This window comes from Balaenoptera acutorostrata, chromosome 2 (genome assembly GCF_949987535.1).
Source record: "Balaenoptera acutorostrata chromosome 2, mBalAcu1.1, whole genome shotgun sequence".
NCBI lineage: Eukaryota > Metazoa > Chordata > Mammalia > Artiodactyla > Balaenopteridae > Balaenoptera > Balaenoptera acutorostrata.
This window is the reverse complement of record NC_080065.1, coordinates 174655594-174680370: the sequence shown is the minus strand read 5'-3', so window position 1 is coordinate 174680370 and position 24777 is coordinate 174655594. Positions and strand designations below refer to the sequence as shown.

General features: G+C 50.4%; 1 protein-coding gene across 1 annotated transcript in view; it reads right to left on the bottom strand.

Annotated features, from left to right (window-relative positions):
• Positions 1-244: 244 nt before the first annotated feature.
• The window catches only part of MED26 (mediator complex subunit 26), a 39920-nt gene continuing 15387 nt past the window's right edge, over positions 245-24777 (bottom strand). Inside the window, exons 2-3 of the mRNA XM_057540167.1 lie at positions 3647-3721; positions 245-2989 (exon numbers count right to left, since the gene is read on the bottom strand). Coding sequence (XP_057396150.1) covers positions 1337-2989; positions 3647-3721 — 1728 coding nt within the window. The 3' untranslated portion in view covers positions 245-1336. The remainder of the gene's footprint in view (positions 2990-3646; positions 3722-24777) is intronic.

The following is a 24777-nucleotide window of genomic DNA, read 5'->3' as shown; positions in this document are numbered from 1 at the left end:
TCTAGAGATGGAAGAGGCATCGTGGCCCTGAGTGAATGAAAGGCAAGGTGGAGGTCAGTCTCCATGCAGAAGGCTAATAGGCTGACTTGGTGACTTTGCCCTGCCCACCTCCCCACGGTCTGGCTAGCTGTGGGGCCTGAACCGTGGATATGGGGTCCAGGTCTTGGCTAATCCAGAATCCAGAAAGGGCTGATATGGCTGTAAAGGACCAAATTAAAAACAGTTCTCAGACTGGTTTGTGCAAATGTTTTTTTTTTTTTTTTTATTTCCACATTTATATCACAAGGTGTCCACTTACTGGACCAAATAGCAAAGTTGCTCCCTTCTGCGTCCTGAGAACACAGAAGTCTAGGTACTGTACATTCACTAAGGCTCCTTGTTTTTGCAAATCGCGTTTATGACAAATAACCATAAGGCAAACGAATCTAAAGGAATGGTTATGAGTGTTTCCAGCGTACAGACAGGTCTCTTCTCACCCAACAGTACAGCTTACACACCAGTAGCACCCACGGTTACTTTTGTGTTTTTTGGGGAGGGGACTCTAGAAAGGTGAACTTTTCTAGATATGTGCAGGAAGGGGAAAATGAAGAGGGAGGAACAAGGAAAGTTATTCGTCTGACGGTCAGATGGAAGAGGGGGGTAAAATAAACTCTAGAAAACTTAAATTTTTGCAGCATTTCTTTAAAAACTGGGTTGTAACTGAAACCAGATACAAATGTGTGGACGCCCAGGGAGCATGGGTCAAACTGGCTGGCAAGCTGGCCTGCCTGATGCCAGCAGCTCGCTACAGCTGAGAAGCTTCTGGCACCATGATGGAAAAGCTGGCCAGGTGGGGTGCAAACAGAGGCCACAGCGTTGCCCACTGCCTCAAACACTCAGGGCCATGTTAAAAAACAGAAAATGCAGAGATGAGATGCGTGCTTCTGTTGCTGTGTTAAAGGTAACCTCTTCCACAGGTTTTCTGTGCCTGCCTGCAACTGAGGTCCCAGCTCACTGGGGGCTGGGAAGCGTCCGCACCTCTTCCGGGGTGGGGGGCTAACGCTTTTTATAGCTGGTTTGCTATAGAGTTCTGAACTCACTTTGCTGGCCTTCCTTCCACGTGGTCCTTCCTTTGCAATTTTGTTAGTAAACTGGTAGCAGCATTTCACAAAAGAAGGAGAATTTTGAGGGAAGAGCACAGAGAGACCTAGAGACTCTCGCTCCCTCTCCCTCCCACCCTGGGCCGGACCCCCACCCCCCACTCCGGATTCCCAACCACTGGAGGCGGCCGGGCCCTGGCGCCCGCCCTCTATGGCTGACTGCAAGGTGGGAATGCACTTAGAGCCCGACAGGCCAGTCAGTCCAAGCAGACATAAGGCAGAATGTTCAACCGCCCGTCGTCGCCGTGCGGGTCGAGCGATATGCACTGCGTCCAGTCATACCAGTTACCCTGTGTGTCCTGACACCCGTTCACCCCCGGCCACTGATGAGCCTGGATCCTGTCCAGATCGTCCTGCGTGACCTCACGGCTTAGCCCTGGGAGGTCCGTGGGTGGGCCGTGAGGCACCAGCACGTGCGGCTTCCGGGCCCCGCGCCGAGTGCTCTCCTCCTGCTTCAGGTACTCGGACATGAAGTGGTGAGCGCCCGGGGTCTGTGCGCCCGACGACGAGAGCAGGCTGCTCTGCCGGCTCAGGTAGGACTGGATGATCTCGTTGCGCGACAGCTCCTTCCAGTTTGTCTGTTCAAAAGGGCTCTGGAGGCTGGCCTTGGCCTCGGGCTTGTCCAGCTCTGTCCTCGGCTGCTCTGTGTGCACAGGGCTGTCAGCCCGCACTGGCTCTTTCTGGGTCAGAGGTTTGATCTGTCTCGTCATGGGGTCAAAGGTGAGCTTCCGCTCTTTTAACCGGACAGGCTTGACACCTGCCTCGGCCACCTGCCCGTCCAAGTTAACCGTGTAGTCACGAGGCCGGTACCTCTTCTTCTTTTTGCTGTCCGAGCCACCGGAGGAGGCAGCATCGCTGTCTGCCTTGGAGGAGTCCGGGGAGAAGCCTGCCCGGGGCAGGAGGGGCTCGGCCGGTGGCAGCCCTGCCTTGCAGCCCGACCCCGCGAGCCGCTGGTGGCCCTCAGGCTGCTCCAGCCAGCGTACCGGGCTCTCTGCGCTGGGCAGCAGCTCGAGCCGCCGCACGGGGGGCGTGGACGGCTGGGCCAGCGGAAGCGGTGATGGCACCTGCGTGGCATCGAGTGACTGGGGCCGAGGCGAGGGACTGGGCACGGAGCCCTTGTATGTGTACGGGCTCCGCTGCCGGGCAAAGGAGCCCTCGTGCCGTGAGTTCCGGGGACTGAAAGAGCAGCGAGGCGGCCCCTTGGGGTGGGGGGGACCTGGAGTCTCGTCCACCCTGTCCAGCTGCTGCAGCACCGCAGCCTTCGTCTGCAGGCAGGGCCCGGGGGGCTTGCCCAGGCCCGGGGAGCTGGTGTGTGGCCTCACGGCATTGACGGGGATCTTGCCACTGTGCTTGTCATTCTCGCTGTGCTCCAGGCGGCTGCCCTCGGGGCCCACGTGCCCACTGCCGTCCAGGGGGCCGGGGAAGCTCTCAGGGCTCCCACTGATCCCATTGGTGGGGAGGGGGGACGAGTTGGCTACCAGGGAGTCGTGGCTCACTTTGGAGACCTTGGGAGGTGGCCCAGGGTGACCGAGGTCACGCTGGTCCCCCCGGCGCTTGCGGCTGCCCAGCCTGTCCAGCCGCTGCCCGGGCAGCCTCTGGATGTCATTGCGGTTCTTCAGGTCATGGATGCTCTTGGGCGGGCCGGCCACCCCTGCCTCCGGCCGGCAGTTATGGGCGCCCCCGTTGGCCGAGCCGGGGGCACCCGCCAGCCCCCGCAGTGCAGCCTCATTCTGGTGCACGGGCTCGATGAGCTTCTGCCAGCTCCGCAGCAGCTTCTTGGCCCGCTTGGCGAGCTCCTCGTTCTTTGTCTTCTTGCGGACGTCGTTGATGAGCTTCCCAAGTCGGGTTTCCTACAGCCAGAGAGAGACGATGACACACTTTTAGGACAGGGTCACCCCATGAAAAGGGAGCTGAGACAGAAAGGGGGGGAAGGGCCCCATGTCTCTGAAATGACCCCACTGGCCCCTAAACCACTGGCCTCCCAGACACAAAACCTACGAGGATTTTGGGTCCCTTGTGACATTTAAATTCTCAGCTCCCAAGTCCTCAGACCTTATGGTCCCGGAGACGGCATTCTCAGAAGCATCATCTCACAGGCTCCCAACTCCTGGAGGCTGTGGACCATCTAAGTCTACTGCAAAGCATCCTGGGGGAGCACATTGTGGCAAAGGCAACAGCAAACAGAGGGCCCTGAGCCAGCGTCACTCACTGGAACCTCTGCTGGGCATGCACCCCAGAGTGTGCAGGGCCTCCTGCAGAGAAAGAGGCCCCAGACTAAAGCCACCCATTTCCTGCAGTGCCTGTGGGAAGACGGTACTCCTGGAGCATGTGCTGTGGGCTGGCACAGTGCAGGCCAGGAGGGCACGCCCCCCCTCACTCCTCTTAAGGCCCCGCTGGGCCAGTGAGCAAAGTCTCTGAGGCTCCAAGAAGCCAGGAAAGACCTGGGTTGGGGCAGCCCAGGCCTGGCCCTCACTGCCCTCCCTAGTGCTCAGGCCAGAAATGCTCACCTCCAGTGCCTCTTTGGTAATGGGGTATTTCTCCAGGCTGGAGATGACTTCCTGCACCGCCACCATGTTCCGGATCTGCAAAACAAGAGCCACTGGTCAGACCCCAGGCACTTCTCCCCGTGCCAGCCTGCTCCAGAACGCTCCCTTTCCCAAGAGCCAGTGGAGCCAGCATCACCAAAGCCCCCACCTCGTGCAGCCTCCTACCTGCTCCCAGGGGCCAGCATGGCACCCAGCGCGCACCCTCCGGTCTGCCTCCTCTAGTGCATGGTGACCAGTTTACCATGAGCCTGTCTATGGACACGCCCACCTGTCGAAGTGGCTGTCACTCAGCTAAGATTCACTGTGTTTATGAAACAAGATTTGCTCTTCATATGGGAGATGCACTCAAATCTGCCATCTGACGGGAGGTTGAAAGATTTATCAAATAAAGTGCACCAAGTTGAAAAGAGCCATACGTAATAATCTAATCAATTTAGTTAAATTAATGAGATCGTCAGAGTTCATCTAAAGACACCACAAGGAGAGCAAAAGTCAAAGTGGGAGAAGACCAATGCCACAGGGCCCCAAGGATCCATCTGAGCATACAGAGAACTTGGGCCAGGAGACACGAATAGGAACTGGACAAAACAGGAGGTCGTGCAGCAGTGTTCAACTCTCTTAGTCATCAGCAGATGCAGACCGAACCCACCAGTGGCTGCTACACTGCATACACACCTGACTGGTGGAAATGGGGTCTGACAATACCAGGTAGTTCTGGGGTGCAGCCAAGTCTGGGGAGCGATGGGGCTGTGTCTAGTCAAATCAAACACGTGCATGTCTCATGACCAAGCAATTCTATCCCTCACACGATACTTGCTACGAGGCAGGCCCTGTTCTACCAAGGTCTGTTTCCACATAGCACTACTTTGTTGAATTATCACAACCTCAAGGGGAAGGTACTATTATTACCACCACATTTAATGAATGGGGATGGCACAGGAAGGTGTGGGTCATGTGGTCATATGTTATAACGACACCAATGTCTTCCAGGAGTTGAAGGAACAGACTGAGAAATTCAAGAGCACTAGAAATGAGCACACTGCAGCTTCAGTGCATTAACAAGGTGAAGTTCAAACCACGAAGGATGAAAAGTCACAGAAAATACATATTGTTGATTCCAGTTACACCAAGCATCACAGCATACTCAAAAATTAACTCAAAATGAATCCCAGACCTAAATGTGAAAGCAAAAACTCTAAGGCTTCTAGAATAAACAGGAGAATATCTTTGCAACCTTGGGGTAGACAAAGATTTCTTAGGAGCCCCAAAGCACTTTTTTCCAAGAAAAAATACTGACAAACTGGGCAGTGAGGAGGCCGGTCCCACAGGGACAAGGCCACCCTCTCCCTGTCCCCAGCCCTGGGATTCTGGCCCTGACAGGGTCCTGGGCTTGCCACATGGCCTGTCTCCACTCCAGTGACCTCACCCTGGTATATTTAGAGCCCTGGGTCCCCACACACTTCTGAACCAGCAGTCCCCGCAGAGCGCGCCCAGCGGCACAGAGTGTCCTTGTCCTTGGGCAGACACTGTCTTGCTGCCAGACAGGAGGGGGGAGGCAGAACACCTGAGCAACCCTGGGGGCTGGCAGCAAGCTGGCACTGTAGACCTCACACAGCTGGAGACCCTCCTGGAAGCTGCACAGGGGCGGGGATGGGGTAAGGCTTGTGGGCCCCACTGTCACAGCTGAGCAGCTCCTACACTCGGGCGGGTGTGCAGAGGGGCTTTCGGCTTTGAGGAGGCTCTCAGGCTCTCGGCCCTGTGGAAAGTGCTACATCCTCTGCCTTCTTCTTTCTGCCCCTGCTGTGTGGAAGTTCAGGACCCCTGAGGGCTCATCCCTCTGGCTCTGCCCTGGCCCCCACTCTGGCCATGATGGCAAGGGCACTGAGCACTGTGTGGGGAGCATCACCTGGCATTCTGGAGGCAGTCAGGCCCTTGGGACCAGGAAGTGGACCAAGCCCTGCCCTCACCACACCAAACAGGCAGGAGTCCTGGGGTCTATGCAGTGCCAGGTTGGGCCTCCGGCCTCAGACAAAGCAGACAGTGACACCCCGGCAGCCTGTGGCCTTTGCCTCCCACCCTCGATGAGAGGACCCTCTGCATAGCAGGGACGCCAAGGCTCAGATATAGCCAAGGGGAGGCTCCCATCCAGGTTCCAGGCCTATAAAAAGTCCAGCACAGGACCCGTGGGACAGGGAGATGGGTGTCAGGAACAAGGCAGGCCAGGGGTACCTGTGGTGAGGACAGCATCTGAGCAGGGCCTCCCAGGGTGGACAGGAGAAGCCCCAACACCTCAGGAGATGGTGAAATGGCACCAAAGCCCTGGAGACGGGAGAGGGGTCCAGAGCAAAGACAGTGGCATGAGTCAGGAGGCCAGGAGAAAGAACAGATCCAGGGGAAGTAAGCTGGCTACACAACCTGCCTTCCATTAACTTCAGCCACTGTGGGAGCTGAACTGCTCCCACTACCCCAACAGGCCACCCTGTCGCTAGGTCCTTCCTGGCACCCGTCTGTCTGAAAATACACTCATGATCACAGCAGAGACCATGCCATTACTGTGTGGGGAGGAAGCCTCTGAGCTACTCCCAGGCACTGCTCTCGAAGAGGGCTTTGGGGCAGCTCTACAGGTCATAACGGCCGAGGGTCACTCGCACCTTCTTGCTGTCAGGAAGAGCCTGGCACATCCGTGGCCCTTCTGTCCTTTGGATATCTCCCTTGGGATTCATTCCCAGGCAATGAAGTCAAACCAAAACCAATAAAAAAACCACCTCTCAAAACTACTTGCCAAACAGCTTTCCCAAAAAGGGCAGAATTCACACGAGGGACGTCTGAACACCTGCAGCCTCATCTTCTCATTAGGGCTCCTTCAACAGATACAGATTAATGTGAATTTCCTTAATGATTAGTGAAGCCAAATGTCACCTTCTTTCTACTAATGCTGACTTCCCGTGTGAACTGCTCACCGTCCCAGCCCACTTACTTTCATTACTTGTCTGGCCTCTTTATTGCAAATAAATACCCTCCCAGGGTGGTGATGTCTGCCCCTGTGCACACAGATGCCTAAATGTGCTCAGGGCTGGCGCTGCAGAGGGAGGTGTCAGGAGCGGGGAGGGCTACTCTGGAAGGGCAGGGAGCAGGTGAGGTGGGCCAGGCAGCGGGGGAGCACTCAGAGTGGAGCGGAGGCAGGGCAGGAAGTCAGTGGACAGCCCCGGGTGTGGCCCAGGTGGACACACAGTCAGCTGGTGACCACTGGTGGAACTGACTCCGTCACTACTGCGCCCAGTGCTTGCGGATCCTAGACTGGAGATTCATGAGGGACAATCAGGTATCCACGGTCAGACAGGAAAGCGAACGAACATCCATCCCAGGCAGAAAGAAGGCGGAGCAGCCGGTGTCTCCACATGGAACACACGGACACCCCCTAAACTGGCCTCCTCCAGGCCGGCTCAGGGAGGGGAGAGAAAGGACCCTCCTCAAGCTGTCCTCACTCACACCTCAGGGACGCCCAGGGGCCCACGCTGGGAGGCGGGGAGGGAACGCTCCTCACCACTGACCCAGTTCCCAGGGTTCTTATGCAGACCTCCCACCACGTGAGAACCAAGGGCAGGCGGGGAAGCAGTAAGGCCTACGTTCTGGTGAGCCCCTCATCACTTGCTAAGTCACTACTCCAGCCAGCCTAACCCACGACATTTGCTGCTCGACTCACAGGAGGAAGGAAGGGGCGCTGGACACGCACAGGCGACAGGACCAAGGCAGGGCAGCAGCCCTCAGAAGCAGCCTGGGTAAAAGTGTGGACTACACAGTGCAGGATGCCACCACTCCCACATCACATGTCTGAAAGTTGTTCTGTGAACTGGTTCAGTGGTCTGAACCTGGATCCATGCGCAGAGGTGGGGACGGCCCAGGGGGCACAGACCCACCACTGACCAGCCTCCTCCTCGTGGTAATTCAGGGGATAGGCCCAGGCCCTGAGTAATTACCACCCTGTGGGGGATTTCCAGCCCTGATGTGAAACAAGGAACTGAGACTTCTTTGGAGTCTGCAAGGCCCCCTGCTCACTGCTCCCTTTTCTCCAGGCATCAAGGGCTCCTGCTCCACCCGAAATCCCCAATCTCTTACTAATTAAGCTGGACCTGTGCAGCCCTGGTGGCAAAGAGGAAACCCTGTACTCCCCGAGTCCAAGCACTGGTGAGACCCAAGGGCAGTAAGCCAGGGCAGGCCCACCCAGCCTGACTCTCCTCATAGGACCACTACTTGTTGGGTTCCTCCAGGGGCCAAGGTCTCTAGCTTTTCTTCCTCGAAACTCCACTTTACAGATAAGAAAAAACTGAGGGTCCAGGAAGGTAAAAGAGGACCGGTGCTCACCACGCAGCTAGAAGGCAGTGGAGTGTGGCTTTACGCTAGCCTGGCACAGGGTCTGCCCACAACACACCGCCCAGCTGGTGCTTTACTAGGTAGGGTGAGGGAGGGCACCCAGACACCACCAGGCTGGTGACGCTGGCATCCCACCCACATACTCTCCCCGACTTGCCACAGTAGGGAAATGCACAGGTTACAAGAGTTCCACACAGGGCTGGCTTCATGCCCAGCAGCACCTACGGATGGCCAGGCTGCCTCTGTCTCCCCCCAGGGTGCACTGGAGCCAGAGGGATTCCCCACGCCCACCCACAACAGCAGGGGCTTCAGCCCGCCCTCAACGCTTGCCCTAAGCTGCAGCACACTTGGTAAACGACAATGGCACTGGAGCCTCTCCCTGCCAGGCCCTGGAAGGAAATGGCACACACCGAGGACGGACTCACCCTGCCTGTCTAGCCAGCCCCTGACCACACTGCGGCCCTGCATCTATGCAGCACAGCCCACACCAACTCCTTCAGTGGGCTCAAAGCCCGCCAGGTCAGCAGTAAAAACTAGTTCACTTTAAAACCAACCATGTGGAAGTCACTTTTCTTTTCTTTTTTTTTTTTAAAGCAGAATAGTCTAGACTAGAATTTACAAAACCCACTTAGCTCGAAAGGCTTTGGAAGTGTTCAACAGCAAGCAAGCTGTCCTTCCAAACCAAAACACGACACAGATGGCACCCAGAAGCAAGCAAACCTTGAGACTTTCAATGTGCTGAGCGTTGTAAGGCCATCCTTCGCTGAGTCACTGTGCCCTGCAAGCCACACAGTGGGCGTCAGTTGTGTCCGCGCGGATGAAAGAGGCTTTGCCAGGCGAGTGTGTGTCTGTGATTTGGTCCCAGTCTCACTCTTTTCAGCCACAGCAAGTCTTCCTGCTTCTGATGAACTCCACACGTTCCCAAGGTAGGTGCTATTCTGTGACTCTAACTGCTTCTACTGCAAGTCAGTGCAAGAGGCGGCGCCTGGATCTCCCAGAGAGCCTGGCGGTGACCAGCCCGTGTCCCACCCCATCTCCCTGAGCGAGGAAAAGAAATCAATGTGCCTTGATTCTACCTCTCAGCTCGGAAGGTGCAGCCTCCCGGCCCCGTTCTGCCTTGCCTGGTCCCACAGCCAGGCAGGAGCCAGGGGAACCTCCCTCAGGCAGGTGTCATGCCAGCGCTCTGCCTGGCAAAGGCGCCTTCCTCTGCCAGGACCCCATGGGAATCTCGCACCCACAGGGGTGAAGTCTCTCTCATTCACGGCTTCTGAGAGGAAGAACGACACTGGGGCGGGGGCTGTGTCTCAGCCACAGCCACCAAGCTCACCACTTGCAAAAGCACAAAAGCACTTCCTCATCGGTGGGGCCCATCCGCTCCCCAGGAGCATCCACAGCTGGAGGACGGCTACTGCCTGCGTGGCCCTGACTGTTGTACACTCACAGCCCGCAGAGCGCCCATGGCCAGAGCAGCCGACTGCAGCTGCAACTCGGCCCAGAGGCAGCAGGCAGAGCACTGCTTGCACCTAATGAGCAGCCCAGGAAGAGGAAGCCCAGGGCCCAGGGCAGCGACCATGAGCAGCTACCATCCATGGGACCTCTCCGAGAGGCTTGTAGAGGTGAGAGAGGGCCCTCTCCACAGTGCTGGTCCTCTCTCTCAACTGTCCCAGCAGCTCTTCCCAACAAAACTACAAACTTAAATGCTCCTGACCTCTGAATCAGGTCAACATACAATTCTTGTTGTAATTCAGCCCTTTCTGAGAGCACAAGAGCTCTCAACATGTCATCTGGGAGCTGGTTCATTCCTACACTGATACAACTGGATAGTCAGAAAGCCAAGCAGAGCGTTTTCTATCTGCATCCATGCTCGCAGAAGGGTCCGGGTGGCAGTGCATCTGATGACAGCATGCCGGGTGAGGTTTCCTCCCTCTCAGCCGTGCTCTCGTGGGAACAGCCAGTAAGAATACTAGCTGAGCAAGACGAAAACACCCGACGCCCATGGGAGGGGCACACACAGTGCTCGGCCCACACGCATGTAGAATACAGGAGATCCAAAACTAGAACGAGCCAGCTTTTTAGGAAGTGACAGGGCCAACCTCCAAGAGAATGCTAAGTGAAACAGCGAGGTGACAGCAGTGCAGTCTTGTGCTGCCGGTGAAAAACGCCTGGTGCTGGGGCTGGGCAGAGAAGCAGCTGTGCCAGACCTGGCTTCCAATGCTGGTCCAACTAATAAGACTTAAAGCAAGACCAGCCACCAACCTGAGCCCAGTTCTCCCTCCGGCAGCTGGAAAGCCTGGGCGGAATGTTGGGAAAACCACAGATTGTGTCTGTAGATCCTCAATGGCACACTGACCACCATCCTGGGAGACTGTGCCCACAGGGGTCAGGTCAGGAGAGGGTCCTGTGCTCTGTCCGCCAGGCCGCTCTGGGGTTTCTAAGATCCCTTCAGGCAGCGCAGTGCCTAGTGTGGCGCCACAAGTCTGCCAGTCTGCTACTGGGCTGCTATAGGATCCTGAGGACAGGGGATATCCTAGAATTTCCCTCAACAAGTCACCAAATGCAGGCTTGGAGGATGCAGGAAGGGCTGGTTATGGCCCAGTCCTGAGGCATAGGTAGAAATGGCCAGAGGCAAGGACAGAAATAACAGGTGAGGCACCACAACTGAGGCTCAGCTGAGCGGCCAGGAGCACCAAAGTGGCGACATCAAGCAGGCTCCTTTAGGACATGAGAAGGACTAAGGAGAAGAGAACCAAGGCCTTCTCAGAGGGCCTCAAGCCCAGAACCGGTCCCAGAACCTGAGGCTGCCAAGCCTTGATGGGTAAAAGTGACCACACCCACAACCGACGACCAGGATGCCCGTGGTAAGCAGTAAGAGTGTGTTACAGACATGTGACTGACTCACAAGGTCTGGTGGCCCTCACTTTCCTGGGCACTCCACACGGGGTCACCAATGTCTGTTCTGAGCTGGGTGGATGTGAAAGAGTAACAGGAACTGCCAGAGCCTGGGTGGGGGCCACACTGGTTAAGTCATTTGGCGAGTCACAGGGTTAAGTACGGAGGAGCCCTTGTCACCTTCCACGGAACAGGAATCTGTGAGATCCGCAAACTCATCAGGCCCTAAAGGTAATTGAGGGAGGGTATGCCTGTCCTACATGACACAGCAGCCATCAGGCAGGACATGGCCTAATGGGCTGCGTGAGCTCCGTATCACATGCTCCAGGGCAGAAAGCACCAGAGAAGACTGTACACAGGAGGTGAGCAGATAGCACTGAGCCCACCCACCTATTCCGTCAGCCACGAAGTGGGAGGATGACAGAAGCTTCCTACAGGCTCCTGGGAGGGGGACAAGAGATACACACATGAACAGGACAGAGCCTGGCTGGCACACAGTAAGCGCTCAAGAAAGGGGGTCACCACGGAGCCTGTCATGGGACTACACTTGAGAGGGATCATGTTCAAGGCCACCTCTTTCCCCCACCTGCTGCCCTGGGCTCTGTGTGGAGCTAGAAGAACAGCAGTGGGCATGGGGACTTTCTCAGTGGGCATTCCTGCAACAGGGGCCACCGTGGAGAAGACCAAGGACATTGTCACATGGAACAGGAAGGTAAGTCTGTGCACTGTATCAAACATCATGTAAGGATGAACACTCATACCCCAGGACCTAGCAGTTCCACTCTGGGGTAGGGACCAACAGAAATGTGAGCATGCATGTGCTGAGAATGGTCAGAGCAGCCATATTCAGAACAGCCCCATCTGAAAACCACCCACGTGGCCACCAACAGTATAATGGATGACTAAATCATGGTCTAGCCATTCAACGTCGAATGAACACACTACTGCTACACACAACATCAAAGATAAATCTCAAAACAGGTTGAGTGAAAAAGCCAGATACAAAAGAATACATTCTGTGCTGGACTGGAAGCTCAAAAGCAGGCAAGACTTGTCCACGGTGACGGAAGTCAGGGAAGTTGGGGGTGCAAAGACACTAGGAGAGGGAACAAGAACGGCTTCTGGGGAGAAGCTCTATTCCATGACCTGGGTAGGGGTTTCTGGGGTATGTTCACTTCATAAACGTTCACTGAGATGTAATACTTACAACCTGTGTACTTTTCTGGATATATGCTACACTTTAATGAAAAATTGGTCTTAGAGGCCATCCCATCCTAGAAACAGATGCCAGCGCTACTGGGTTTGAAGAGGAGGGAGAGGTGTTGGCGAGCCAGCTTCTCACCCCCCACTCGGCAGCAGAGACCCTCTCAAGGTCTGAGAACTGCTGCACCAGGAGCCCAGGCTACCTCTGAGATACCCAGTGTGCGCTACGCTTCACAGCTCACAGAGAAAGGTGTCCACACGCTCCTATCCTGGGCAGAGGCCAGTCTGGGGAAAACAAGGGCGCTCTGCAGGTTCCACGGAAGGAGCACTGAGCAGGTCAGAGTCCCCAGGAAGGAGCAAGCTCTAAAGTTACTGGAGAGAGGCAGGCAGGCAGGCAGCAACCACTGCCTGGGCATCACTAGCCAGCATCCTGGGTGGGTGGGCGGGCAGGCCTCTGTCTCCTACCACACAGTGGTTCTCTCCTGAGACCACAGACTTCCAAAGTAGGTGTTATGCCACTTCCACAATGAGGAAGCCAGGGTGCCCATTACACACCTGGCCACAGTTTCATTACTAACCTAACCTGCTAATCCTGTGCAGTTAGCCCATACCTGCCTCCACACAACAGGCCATCAGCGAGTCGTATTGGTGACAAGGGCAGAAACAGCTGGCTCAAGGGAGAACAGTGGAACAATTCGGATAAGGAAAATTCTGCATGCCTACACCAGGAATGAAGATAGCAAAGAAAGACTAGAAATTAAAGTGGGGGAGGCAGATAACATTCAAAACTCAACTTAATCTGCCATATTAAGAGACCAAAAATGAAAAGCCTTATGATCATTTCAATAGATGTAGAAAAAACATTTGACAAAATTAAACATCCATTCCTGATGAAAACTCTCAGTTGGCTAGGAGTAGAAGAGAACTTCCTCAGCTTGATAATACCCACAGCTAACATCATACTTGATGGTGAAGGGCTGAATGTTTTCCCCCAGGAACAGGTACAAAACAAGGACATGTGCTCACTACTTCTATTCAGTCTTGTCAGGAGATTCCAGCTAGTGCAATAAGGCAAGGAAAAGAGAAAAAGAAAGAGAGGGAGGGAGGTAGGAAGAAAAACCATCCAGATTGGAAAGGGGGAAGTAAAGCTGTCTTTATTCATAAATAACAGAACAGTCTATATGGAAAATCTTATAGAATCTACAAAATAAGAATAAGTGAGTTTAGCAAGGTGGCAGGATATAAGTTCAATATAAAATTCCACTGTATTTCTATAGGCAAGCAACAAATATTCAGAAACTGAAAATTTAAAAACCAATTCCATTTACAATAGCAATTAAAACTATGAAGAAAATAGATAGCTAGTGGGAAGTAGCCGCATAGCACAGGGAGATCAGCTCGGTGCTTTTTGTCTACCTAGAGGGGTGGAACAGGGAGGGTGGGAGGGAGACGCAAGAGGGAGGAGAAATGGGAATATATGTATATGTATAGCTGATTCACTTTGTTATACAGCAGAAACTAACACACCATTGTAAAGCAATTATACTCCAATAAAGATGTTAAAAAAAAAAAAACTATGAAGAACTTACAGATAAATCTGACAAAAGATGTAAGACCTCAACACTGAAAAGTACAAAACATGGCTGAGAGACACTATGATAGGCCTCAATTAATGGAAAGATATACCAAGTTAATAGCATGGAAGAGTCAATATTGTTAAGATGTCAGTTCTTCCTCAAACTGATCTATAGATTCAATGCAATCCCAATCGGAATTCCAGCAGGGTCTTTGGGAGAGATTGACAAGTTGATTCTAAAATTTATATGGAAACGCAAAGGTCCTAGAATAGCTAACAAACTTTGAAAAAAAGAAAATCAGAAGCCCATATTATCTGATTTTTAAGACATTATATAGTCAAGACAGTGTGGTATTGGAGCAAAAACAAACAGATCAATGGAACAGAGTAGAGTCCATTTAACAGATCCACACATACATGGGCAGCTGATTCCTAACAACAGTGATAAGGCAATTCAGAAATGAACGAATAATCTTTCAACAAATAGTGCTGGAATAACTGGATAGCCATAGGCAAAAACACTGAAACAAAACATCAAACCCTTGACCTCTATCTCACAAGACATACAAAAATTAACACAAAATGGATCATAAACCTAAATATAAGAGTTAAAACTACATAATGTACAGAAGAAAACATAGGAGGAAAATCTTAGTGACCTTGGGTAATATGAAATGACTTTAGTAATATGAAACAAAAAGTACAAACTATAGAGAAAACAAACTGGATTTCATCAAAATTGAAAACCTTTGCTCTTCAAAAGATGACACTGTTATGAAAATGAAAAGGTAAGCCACCACTGGGAGAAAATATACACGAATCATGTATCTAAGAAAGGACTTGTCTCTAGAATATATAAAAATCTCTTTCAATTCAATAATTAGGCAAAGAACCCAAGGGGGAAAAAAATGGGGAAATGATTTGAACAGATTTTCAAATCTATCACCAAAGAAGAGCTATGCATGGCAAACAAATACTTGAAGAGATGCTCAGCGCTATTAGCCATCAGGGAAATTCAAATTTAAAACACCATGAGATACCACTACATACCTATTAAAATAGCTAAAATTAAAAAGATTAACCATACGGAGTGCTCATCAAAATGTGGGACAACTGAAACTCATACACTGCTGGTGGGGTGGGAGTATTAAATGGTATAATCACCTTGGAAGACATTTTGACAGGTTATTAAGCAGCCCAAAAGTCCATCAACACAAGAATGGATAAACAAATTGTAGTACATCCATAAAATGAAATGTTAGCAACAGAAAAGAATGAACTATTCATATATATACAACATGCATGAATCTCAAAATAAATATTAATGAAAGAAGAGCCCAGACACCACCCCGCCAAAAAAGTACATGCCACATGATTTCACAAAATTCTAGAAAAGGCAAATTAATCTACAGCGACAGTAAATCAGCAGTTGCCTGGGGATGGGGGTGGGCTGAAGGGAAGATTACAATGGGACAAGAAAAAACTTTTGGAAATATCTTTATTACCATGACTGTGATGATGGCTTCTCAGGTGTATTCACAGATCAAAATATATCTAATTGTACACTTTAAGTGTGCACAGTTTATTGTATGTCAATTATACCTCAATAGAGTTGTAAAGCAACTATGGAGGCAGATGACAGATGCGACAGGTCCTAGAAAAAGGAGGAGGGGTGGGAGGCAAAGAGAAGGAACGCTTCTTTGTTGGAGGTTAGGCATCAGATGCCCCTCTTGGGCTCAGCCCTCCCTGGGGTGGAAGGTCAGACAGAAAGTTCCTTCCCCCCTCATGAAGATGAAATGAAGAAGCCTGTTATGCCTGGGCCGCCCAGGGGTATCATAAGGACTGCATGACAAAGGCACGTGTGTATAACGCACTCCTAATAGCAGCAGGCATCAATCCATATATATATTTTTTTCCTGGACATTCTGCTTGCCCCTGCAACACCTGTGCATCAACAGACTGCACATCCCAACTGTGGGCTTGGAAAAGGTGACTCCTGGCATTCCTTCAGAAAACGCACTGTGGCTGGAGCTGGGTGACAGCGTCTTATAGGCTGCGAAATGAAAGGCTCACTAGCCGCCGAGGACTGCACTTCAGGACATGTGCCCTCCTCAGCCTGCCTGGGGGGTTTTGTCATACTTCAACTGGAGACCCAGGAGAGGGAGCCAACTTCCCATGCTCACATGGGAAAGGCCAGTGGCCACAAACATCTACAGGGAGTCTTAAGCAAACAGCAGTCTGTTTTCCCCTCAAACAGTTGGTGTGAGCGATAACCTGTCTCCATCCTCTTGACATGAAAACAGCCTCAAAGCATCTGACAGCTTCTTTTCCCCCCTCACTCTTCATGGTTTTCTGCAATGTATTAAGCTTCTGTGACTGAAAGTGTCTGAAATCGACTTCCCTCAAGACAGCTGAGCTAGACCCTTACTACTCTCAAGTGTGAGTGAGTGAATGAATGAATGAATGAATGACGGACGGATAGATAAATGAAGCCCCATCTTACTGTCCTTGGTTGCTGGGCACCATGTTTACTCCAATATTATAAACATCCCAGGGGTCTCCCTCTGCAGCAAGTCAGGATGTGCAGTCACCAAGTAAGTATCTCGAGAGCAAACAGGCCCTGTCCCGTTTCCAGCTGTCACCTGTACTGGCCACCCCACAAGGGTCATGGGAACAGGCAGGTGACTCTCAGTGCTCCTCACACAACGCCCATGGAAGACAAGGCCAAGGGTACCATGGCTGGGTGGCCGGCAGAGGGAAAGCCGAGGCAAGGGCAGGAGAAGGCTGTGACCAGGGTGGCACAGGCTCTGATACTGCTCCAGGCAAACACGTTTGCTCAGCAGGGCCCAATGGCTTCGGAGAGAGTCTCCCATTTTCAACAAAGTGGTCCTAGACGTCACCACAACCACAAATACTTTCTCCAAATTACCTTCTTGGCCAGCCTGAAATGATTCCGATGGGTTACATAAAGCAGGAGGAAGGAAAGCCAGGTGAGATTTTTGTGGAGGCAACATTAAAACAATGGGGGAAACCAAACATCACAATCCAACATGGTAATTCAGTGACAGCGTGATCCACAGGCAGCGGCACTGCTTGGCATGGCGGACGAGTGGAAGGTTGCTGGCAGAAGGTGAGGGAGGACCACCACGGCTCCCGAGGTCACTTGCTACCAAAAGCCAAATCAGCCGCTTCCTCCCAACCTTCCCTGCTGGGGACCTGGGAAAGCCTGACACCCAACAGCAGCCCCTGCTGGGCTGGCGTGGACCCCCTTCGGCACTGCCTGCCTCACCCCAAACCACCTGCATCCCACAGGGCAAGGGGTAGCAAAATTGATCCTGAGGACAAGAGCCTGTCCCATGGCTAAATGTCGCAGGATAGCCCTGCAGCGAGACACGAGGTCCCGGTCATCAAACGTCCAAGGCAAGGCGGGACCCCAGCTGGGTTCCAGGAGAAGCACCACAGCAGCTTTCCCTTGCTTTAAACATACCAGGCAGAGAACACTGAGGAGCACTGGGAACACAGAGGATTTCCCTTTTTACTGTATTTCCTTCGGTGTATCATTTTCTAACATTACTTTCTCACTATTTTAAACCTATTTTTTGAAACTTTTTTAAAGGTCTGTTTTTGCCCCTTTTCATAATCACCATACAGGTGGATACCAAACACAACTGACCATGGCACCTAGGTGAGGAAACAGAGCACAAGTTTTTACTAAAACCTACATTAACATTAAAAAGGAAATTAAAAAGGAGCTCTACCTCATCCCTACCTGCCACTGCACCAAAACTGCTCTGCCCAGGCAACTTTTCACCAAAGCCAAGGACCTGTCAGCCCTGCCTCGTCTCATCTCTCGGACCCCGAGCAGATCCTGACATCCCTCCACACGCTCATCTTCCTCCTCTTGGAGCTCTTCAAGGCACAACCCGAGACCCTTTCCTTCTCTCACTCCACTTCTCCGCTGCCTGAGCAGTCCCACCCCCAGGCAGCTCCACATCTGCATCTGGGGCCCAGGTGCCACCTCTGGACCCACCTGGCGGCACTTCTGCATCTCAAAGGCACTGAGGGTGTCTAGGTACCACTGGCTGACTCCACCCCTCCCCACCCTCGGAGGTGGGGCAGGACCCTCGGAGCAGGCAAGCCCCCTTTTCTCTCACCTCCAAATAAACACACTTACACTAGCCCAGTTAGGCACATCTTCTTTGGACCCTGATTTCAACCCCAAAATGGTGGACCTGAGCCCACCTCCTGGCCAACTTGTGATGGGCACTTTGTCTGAGTGTGCCCACATCCGGTCCCGTAACTTTTTATGCATACTGACCATGTCTGACCTAACACAGTGCTGACCGGGCTCACCGATGGGGACCTGAGGCTTGATGGTGCCCAAGCTCTTCACCCTAAATATCTCGAGTTCTCCTCCACCCACTTTGGTCTTCCTTTTCTCTGAGAGTATCTTCTGGGCCACTACCTTTGTCACTCTTGAACCACAACAGCCCCAGGAGGCAGATAACAACATCATGGCTCAGGTCTGACCCCAGAGGCCAAGCTCTGCAGCACTGTCTCCCCTGAGCCCCTGAAGCCCCCCGAGCCCCCACCAGCCTAAGCCATGGCCACGTTTCTCTGGCTGACTTTCCTGCTCTTGTCCAGAGCCTGCAACAATTCCGTAGTTGAAATTGCATCACACATACTGTTTTTTTTTCATTGAACACTTCTTCCTGTTGTTACATAATCTTCATAATGATCTTGTTTAACAGCTAAACGTCCCATTAATGCATCATTTCCTTGACCTTCTCCAACTGCTGGGCATCCCATTTCCTTCCGGGTTCCCCTACTGCAACCAATCTTGCAATGATCATCTTCACACGTACGACTTCCTTCTCTCATTTTTCCCTCAGAAATAAATTCTCAGATGTTAAACTCTGTCCTAAGGGTCCAAATACTTTTATGGCAACTGGTTCTGCCTCAGCTATTTTTCACTCCCACCTTACACCACGCAATGACCCCATCACGAAGGGGAGGAAGAAAGCAGGGCTGAATCTGATGTACCCTGCACAGGGTCCCCGAGAGGCGGGCCCACCTGTCTGGCAAACTGCACTCAAGATGTCGGGGCTGTTATCCTGCCCTTGTCCTCTATCCCTTGAATCCACCAGCAGGGAAGGGAGAGAGAACCCAGTGCACACAACCCTCCAGGACCGGCACTGAGGCTGCTCTGCTCACAACTGCTGACCGCCTCCTTGCACAGAGATGGGAGAGAACTGGGCCCCCTGCCTGCTGGCTCTAACTCAGAGGCTGTTGGGAAGACAGGCAAGGATTAACGCGACTGTCACTCTACCTGGGGAGGGCTCTAACAGCCCTGCAGGGACACAGTGGCACAGGGTTGGGGGTAGGGGGTGTGGATAGAAGCAAATATGGCATTAGCCTTACTGAAACCTAGATCAATTTTTACAGCCCAGTGGTGAGGTTATCAAGTGACTCAGATCTGCAAGGAGAACACAGCCAGAAGACAGAGCTGCCGTTTCCAAGGAGAAGGGCACCCTGCACACACTGAGAGGGAATGGCTGTCTCCAACATCAGGAAAACCTTGGATGCAGGAGCCAAAACCATTCAGACTGCACACTGAAACTGCTGCAGCCAACAAAGAAAAGACACCAGAGTTCATTCGCCAGCTATGTATTTACCAGGAAAATAAAAATGTATATGTGCTGAGGAGGAACTCAGGGAGCAGAGGGAGCTGGAGGGACTTACATTCAGGGTGGGGAAGGCAGGCAACAGACAAGCAAACAGGACAAGGTGACTGTACTGAAAGCTATGAAGAAAATAACCAATGTGACATGCTAGAGGAAGGCTTCCTCTGGAGCCTGGGCCAGGAGGGGTGGTCGCCTCAGCTTGGAGCCCCAGAGAGAACCTGGGGCAGCAAAGGGTCTGGAGCAGGCTTCTGGCCCCACCCCACCTTCAGAACAGCTGGCTCATCGTGCACCCATAAGGGGCTCCAAGCATGGCCTCCATGACACTCGAGCCAAGAGAACCATCCCAGCAGCCAGCTGCAAAGGCACTGAAGCCACCTTGGACAAGGAGCCTGTGGCCTGCAGCCCAGATGCAAGCAGGACAGGGGTAGGGACTCTACCCAAGAGTGTGCAGGAGCCAGCTCACACCAGCCCATGACAGCCTGTGGTGAAGCTTTCAGGAATCTTGGGAGCCAGATGTTAAACACAGCCATTGTTAAAAATGCAATGATAAGGTTGGGACTGACCACCTGAAGGCTGCTGTGGGCAGCTAGTTATCTCCTGCCTGGCAGCATTCTAAATTTTCTAGAAAAGTCACATAACTGGGTTTTTATAGAAAACCTCCATTTGTACTTCTGTGGCTAATTACAGTTTTAAAAATACTGTACTAAGAAATGACACAAATCCTTGAGCTCTACCCAGCTCACAAATCACCTCTATTTATACCTCAGTGTCAGGTACATGGTAGACACTAATAGCATTAAAACTGCGCAAGCAGGCCTGTGTGCCAGGTGCTGTTCTAGACATGTGAAGTGTATTAACTCATTTAATCTTCAAAACAACCTCGGGAGATAGGTATTATTACTTCCCTCATTTTCTGTATAAGGGCAGTGACACTCCAAGATCAGTTAGGTAACTTGCCCAAGGCCGCACAGATAATAAGGCACGGAGCCAGGATCAGGTCCAGGCAGTCTGGCTCCAGAGTTGGTGCTTGTAAGCTTTATGTTTAGTTCCTGAAAAACAAAGGCACCAACATGCATAAGCAGACATAGTGCCCAAGGAGTAGGAATGACTTATATTTCATTTGACGAAGATTCCGGTTGAAATAAATATCACTTGAGATGTTCCTCTGAGCAGCAAGGATGGACACTACCTCTGCCTTACTTCTACTGCCATATTCCTGAGGTCTGGGGTGACCACTGTCCTAGTTAACTCGGCGTCCTATCCATTTTAGCATGTGTCCTCGATTTTTCATCTTTTAAACAAAGTTATAGAATTTTATTAAAAATAGTTTTTAAATGAAATTTTTATTGCTTTTTAATAAACCATTTGTGGTCAAAAATTGTTTAATGTAATTTACTTTTAGCACTCCCTTTTACTTCTCAAGGGCACCTTCATTTGGATATATATATATATTTTTAATTGATGTATAGTTGATTTACAATGTTGTGTTAGTTTTAGGTATACAGCAAAGTGATTCAGTGTTATATATATAAAACGGCTGAGAAATTTAAATATCATATGATATCACTTACATGTGGAATCTAAAAAAAAATGATGCAAATGAACTTATTTACAAAACAGAAAAAGACTCACAGACATAGAAAACAAACTTATGGTCACCAAAGGGGAAAGGGGTGGAGGGATAAATTAGGAGTTTGGGATTAATATATACACACTACTATATATAAAATAGGTAAAAAACAAGGACCTACTGTACAGCACAGGGAACTATACTCGATATCTTGTAATAACCTATAATGGAAAAGAATCTGAAAACGGATATATATATACACACATATATATATAACTGAACCACTTTGCTGTATACTTGAAACTAACATATTGTAAATTAATTATACTTCAATTTTTAAAAAAAGTATAAAAGATTTTTTAACTAAAAGAAAATGCAATGACAGAAACTGTATACAATAAGTTATACTGAAAACAAAGGTGATGAAATACTCAAAACTCATCACTTCCTACTTATTTTCTCACATTTACTATTATCTAGGTTTCTGAGTTTATTCATGACTATTAAATCTTCATGGTGAAAATGGTGTACTACTGAGGCATCTCTTCCCAACTCCACATTTGGTGACAGACATCATGTTAGTAGCTTGAAATCATACATAGTGGAAGTGTTTATACCATGGAAATTGGCAAACACTACAAATCAGGGCTTGATTTATTGTCAGGTTGGTGGCCTCTGTAGACTCCTGGGCTGTATCCAGCCCAATGCCTGTTTTTGTGAAGAGTTTTAAAATTTCATTTTATATATTTTTTATTGAGGTGAAATTCACATAACATAAAATCAACTATGTGAATATAAAGTTTTACTGGAATACAGCCACATTCATTTGTTTACAAATTGTCTATGGCTGCTTCTGTGCTATGCATAAAGGCAGAGTTGTGACAGAGACTGTATGGTCTATAAAGCTGAAAATATTTACTATCTGGCCCTTTACAGAAATAGTTCACCAACCCCTGGGGTTTAGACTTTTAAGAAAATGTTGATTATGCAGATTAAACTTAAAAGTGTGTCATGCCTGTAGCTGTTACATTAGGAATAGCACAAATGATGAGGAAATATTCTTCCAGTATTTTTTTTTTAAATAAATTTATTTATTTATTTATTTATTTTTGGCTGTGTTGGGTCTTCGTTTCTGTGCGAGGGCTTTCTCCAGCTGTGGCGAGCGGGGGCCACTCTTCATCGCGGTGCACGGGCCTCTCACTGTTGCGGCCTCTCCCGTTGCGGAGCACAGGCTCCAGACGCACAGGCTCAGTAGTTGTGGCTCACGGGCCTAGTTGCTCCGCGGCATGTGGGATCTTCCCAGACCAGGGCTCGAACCCGTGTCCCCTGCATTGGCAGGCAGATTCTTTTTTTTTTTTTTTTTTTTTTTTATTTATTTTTATTTATTTATGGCTGTGTCGGGTCTTCGTTTCTGTGCGAGGGCTTTCTCTAGTTGTGGCAAGTGGGGGCCACTCTTCATCGCGGTGTGCGGGCCTCTCATTATCGAGACCTCTCTTGTTGCGGAGCACGGGCTCCAGACGCGCAGGCTCAGTAGCTGTGGCTCACGGGCCCAGTTGCTCCGCGGCATGTGGGATCTTCCCAGACCAGGGCTCGAACCTGTGTCCCCTGCATTGGCAGGCAGATTCTCAACCACTGCGCCACCAGGGAAGCCCGGCAGGCAGATTCTTAACCACTGCGCCACCAGGGATGTCCCTCTTCCAGTATTTGAAAAGTCTTTTCTGATTCGCTAAGACATTACTTGACTCATTAACATAAAAATTATCAGTCAACAGTCCTGTCAGGACTACACTCATAAGCTGATTATAGATACAAAAGTTCAGCAAAAAACAAGGAAAGCAGTCTGTGAGAAACAACTGACTACATCAAATTGACAATAAAGTGTTGTGTTTCATTATTAATTGTAAATTGTCTGCTACCTATCCTTTCTATCAGTATAATTTATAAATTATGTGTGTATAGGCATACTTTTTTTTTCCTGGAGAGCCAGCTTTCAAACATTTATGGGCACACCACTAGAGTAAATCAGAGTTCTTCATTACTTCAAAGTCCTTGAAATAAAGTTTGAATGAAACTAAAATCCACTTGCATTACTGTAATTCAACATTACATATAAGTGAAAAGAGGAAAGAACCTGGATTCTTTAGATACCAACTCTTATAAATTATGGTTTACTAAAAAAATCGTTCTAAGTTTTATCATCTCTGCAAACTGAGTTTCTCCATAGTGATTATCAAAGTCAAGCAAAAACAAACAGAAAAACCCACCTAACATAAAAAAGTTATGTTCATGGACACAGTGCTCCCTTTTATGAAAATCAATAATGTTACTTGGAAAGTCAACAGAAGTTCAATATTTAATACATTCCCTAACACTTTACTTTTCTCATAACTATACTGAAGAAATGGACTGCTCGTCCCCCCACTCCCACTTCTAGTTTCCCAGTGCCCTGCCTGGATGCCCTGTTTCCTATGAGTGCCATGAACACACGTAGTCTGCAGGCAGGCAGTGTGACAGCAGGGAGGGGATGGGGCTCTTTACAGAAGCCTGAAGGAATCTGAGGTCACAGATCTGGGGAGCAGACGCGCACAGTCATGAATGAGGGAGAGGGAAGTATAAACTGAGATGAGAAAGGAAAGAAGGGTCCAAGTCACACAGCACCTGTAGATCATGACAATAAGGAGAGTGGATGTCTATTCTAATCACATGGGATCTTAAGCGAATGATGTGATCTGATATTGGTTTGGAAGGGGCAAGAGGGAGGTGTTCCAAGAGGGTGATGGCCAGGCTTGGACAAGAGATGGAGAATAGAGGATGAAGGGAGAATATACATTTTGGTAGTAGAGCCACCAGGACTTACAGATAGACTGGACGTACTAAGGTGGAGAAAAGCAGGGAGCACGGATGATGCGGGGACTTTAACAGGGCCACAGTTATGGCCACACTGACTGCAATGAAAACTCAGAAGTCCTGCACAGGACTTCCCTGGTGGCGCAGTGGTTAAGAATCTGCCTGCCAATGCAGGGAACACGGGTTCGAGCCCTGGTCTGGGAAGATCTCACATGCCGCGGAGCAGCTAAGCCCGTGCGCCCCAACTACTGAGCCTGTGCTCTAGACTGGTGAGCCACAACTACTGAGCCCACGTGCCATAACTACTGAAGCCCGCACACCTAGAGCCCGTGCTCCGCAACTGGAGAAGCCACCGCGATGAGAAGCCCGAGCACCACAACGAATAGTCCCTGCTTGCTGCAACTAGAGAATGCCGCGTGCAGCAACAAAGACCCAACGCGGCCATTAATTAATTAATTAGAATAAAATAAATAAATAAAAATTTAAAAAGAGTCCTGCACATCCTCTCTGTCCTGGGAGGCTGGACTCCAGTGCTCTGAGAGCATGAAAAATACGACTGGTGGACTTGACTGGGGTAAAGAGTTGCACACCCCTGCTCTGAATCTCCCAGAAAGGCATGAGAGAGGAAATAATCCTCTCCTCTCCGCTGGCTGCAGTACACAGCGGCCCCACGATCCACTCCACATGTGATTGCTCTCAATAGTTCGAGTGCTCTTCAGGCTAAATCAATCTACTTTTATTTTCATTTTTTTACTGTTTAATTGAAAAAACAATGGAGCACAGGAAAAACAAAAACCGTTCCTATTGCCCCAATACAAATGTTTCCCATTTTACCCCAAGTTCTAGTTCTTGTGCCTTTTCTAGTTGTGCAGGGCTGACAAAAAATGCTCCTTTTCTTCACCATGGCAAGGCTTGTCCATTTTTCTACAGAGCCTGCAGGATCATTCTTCAC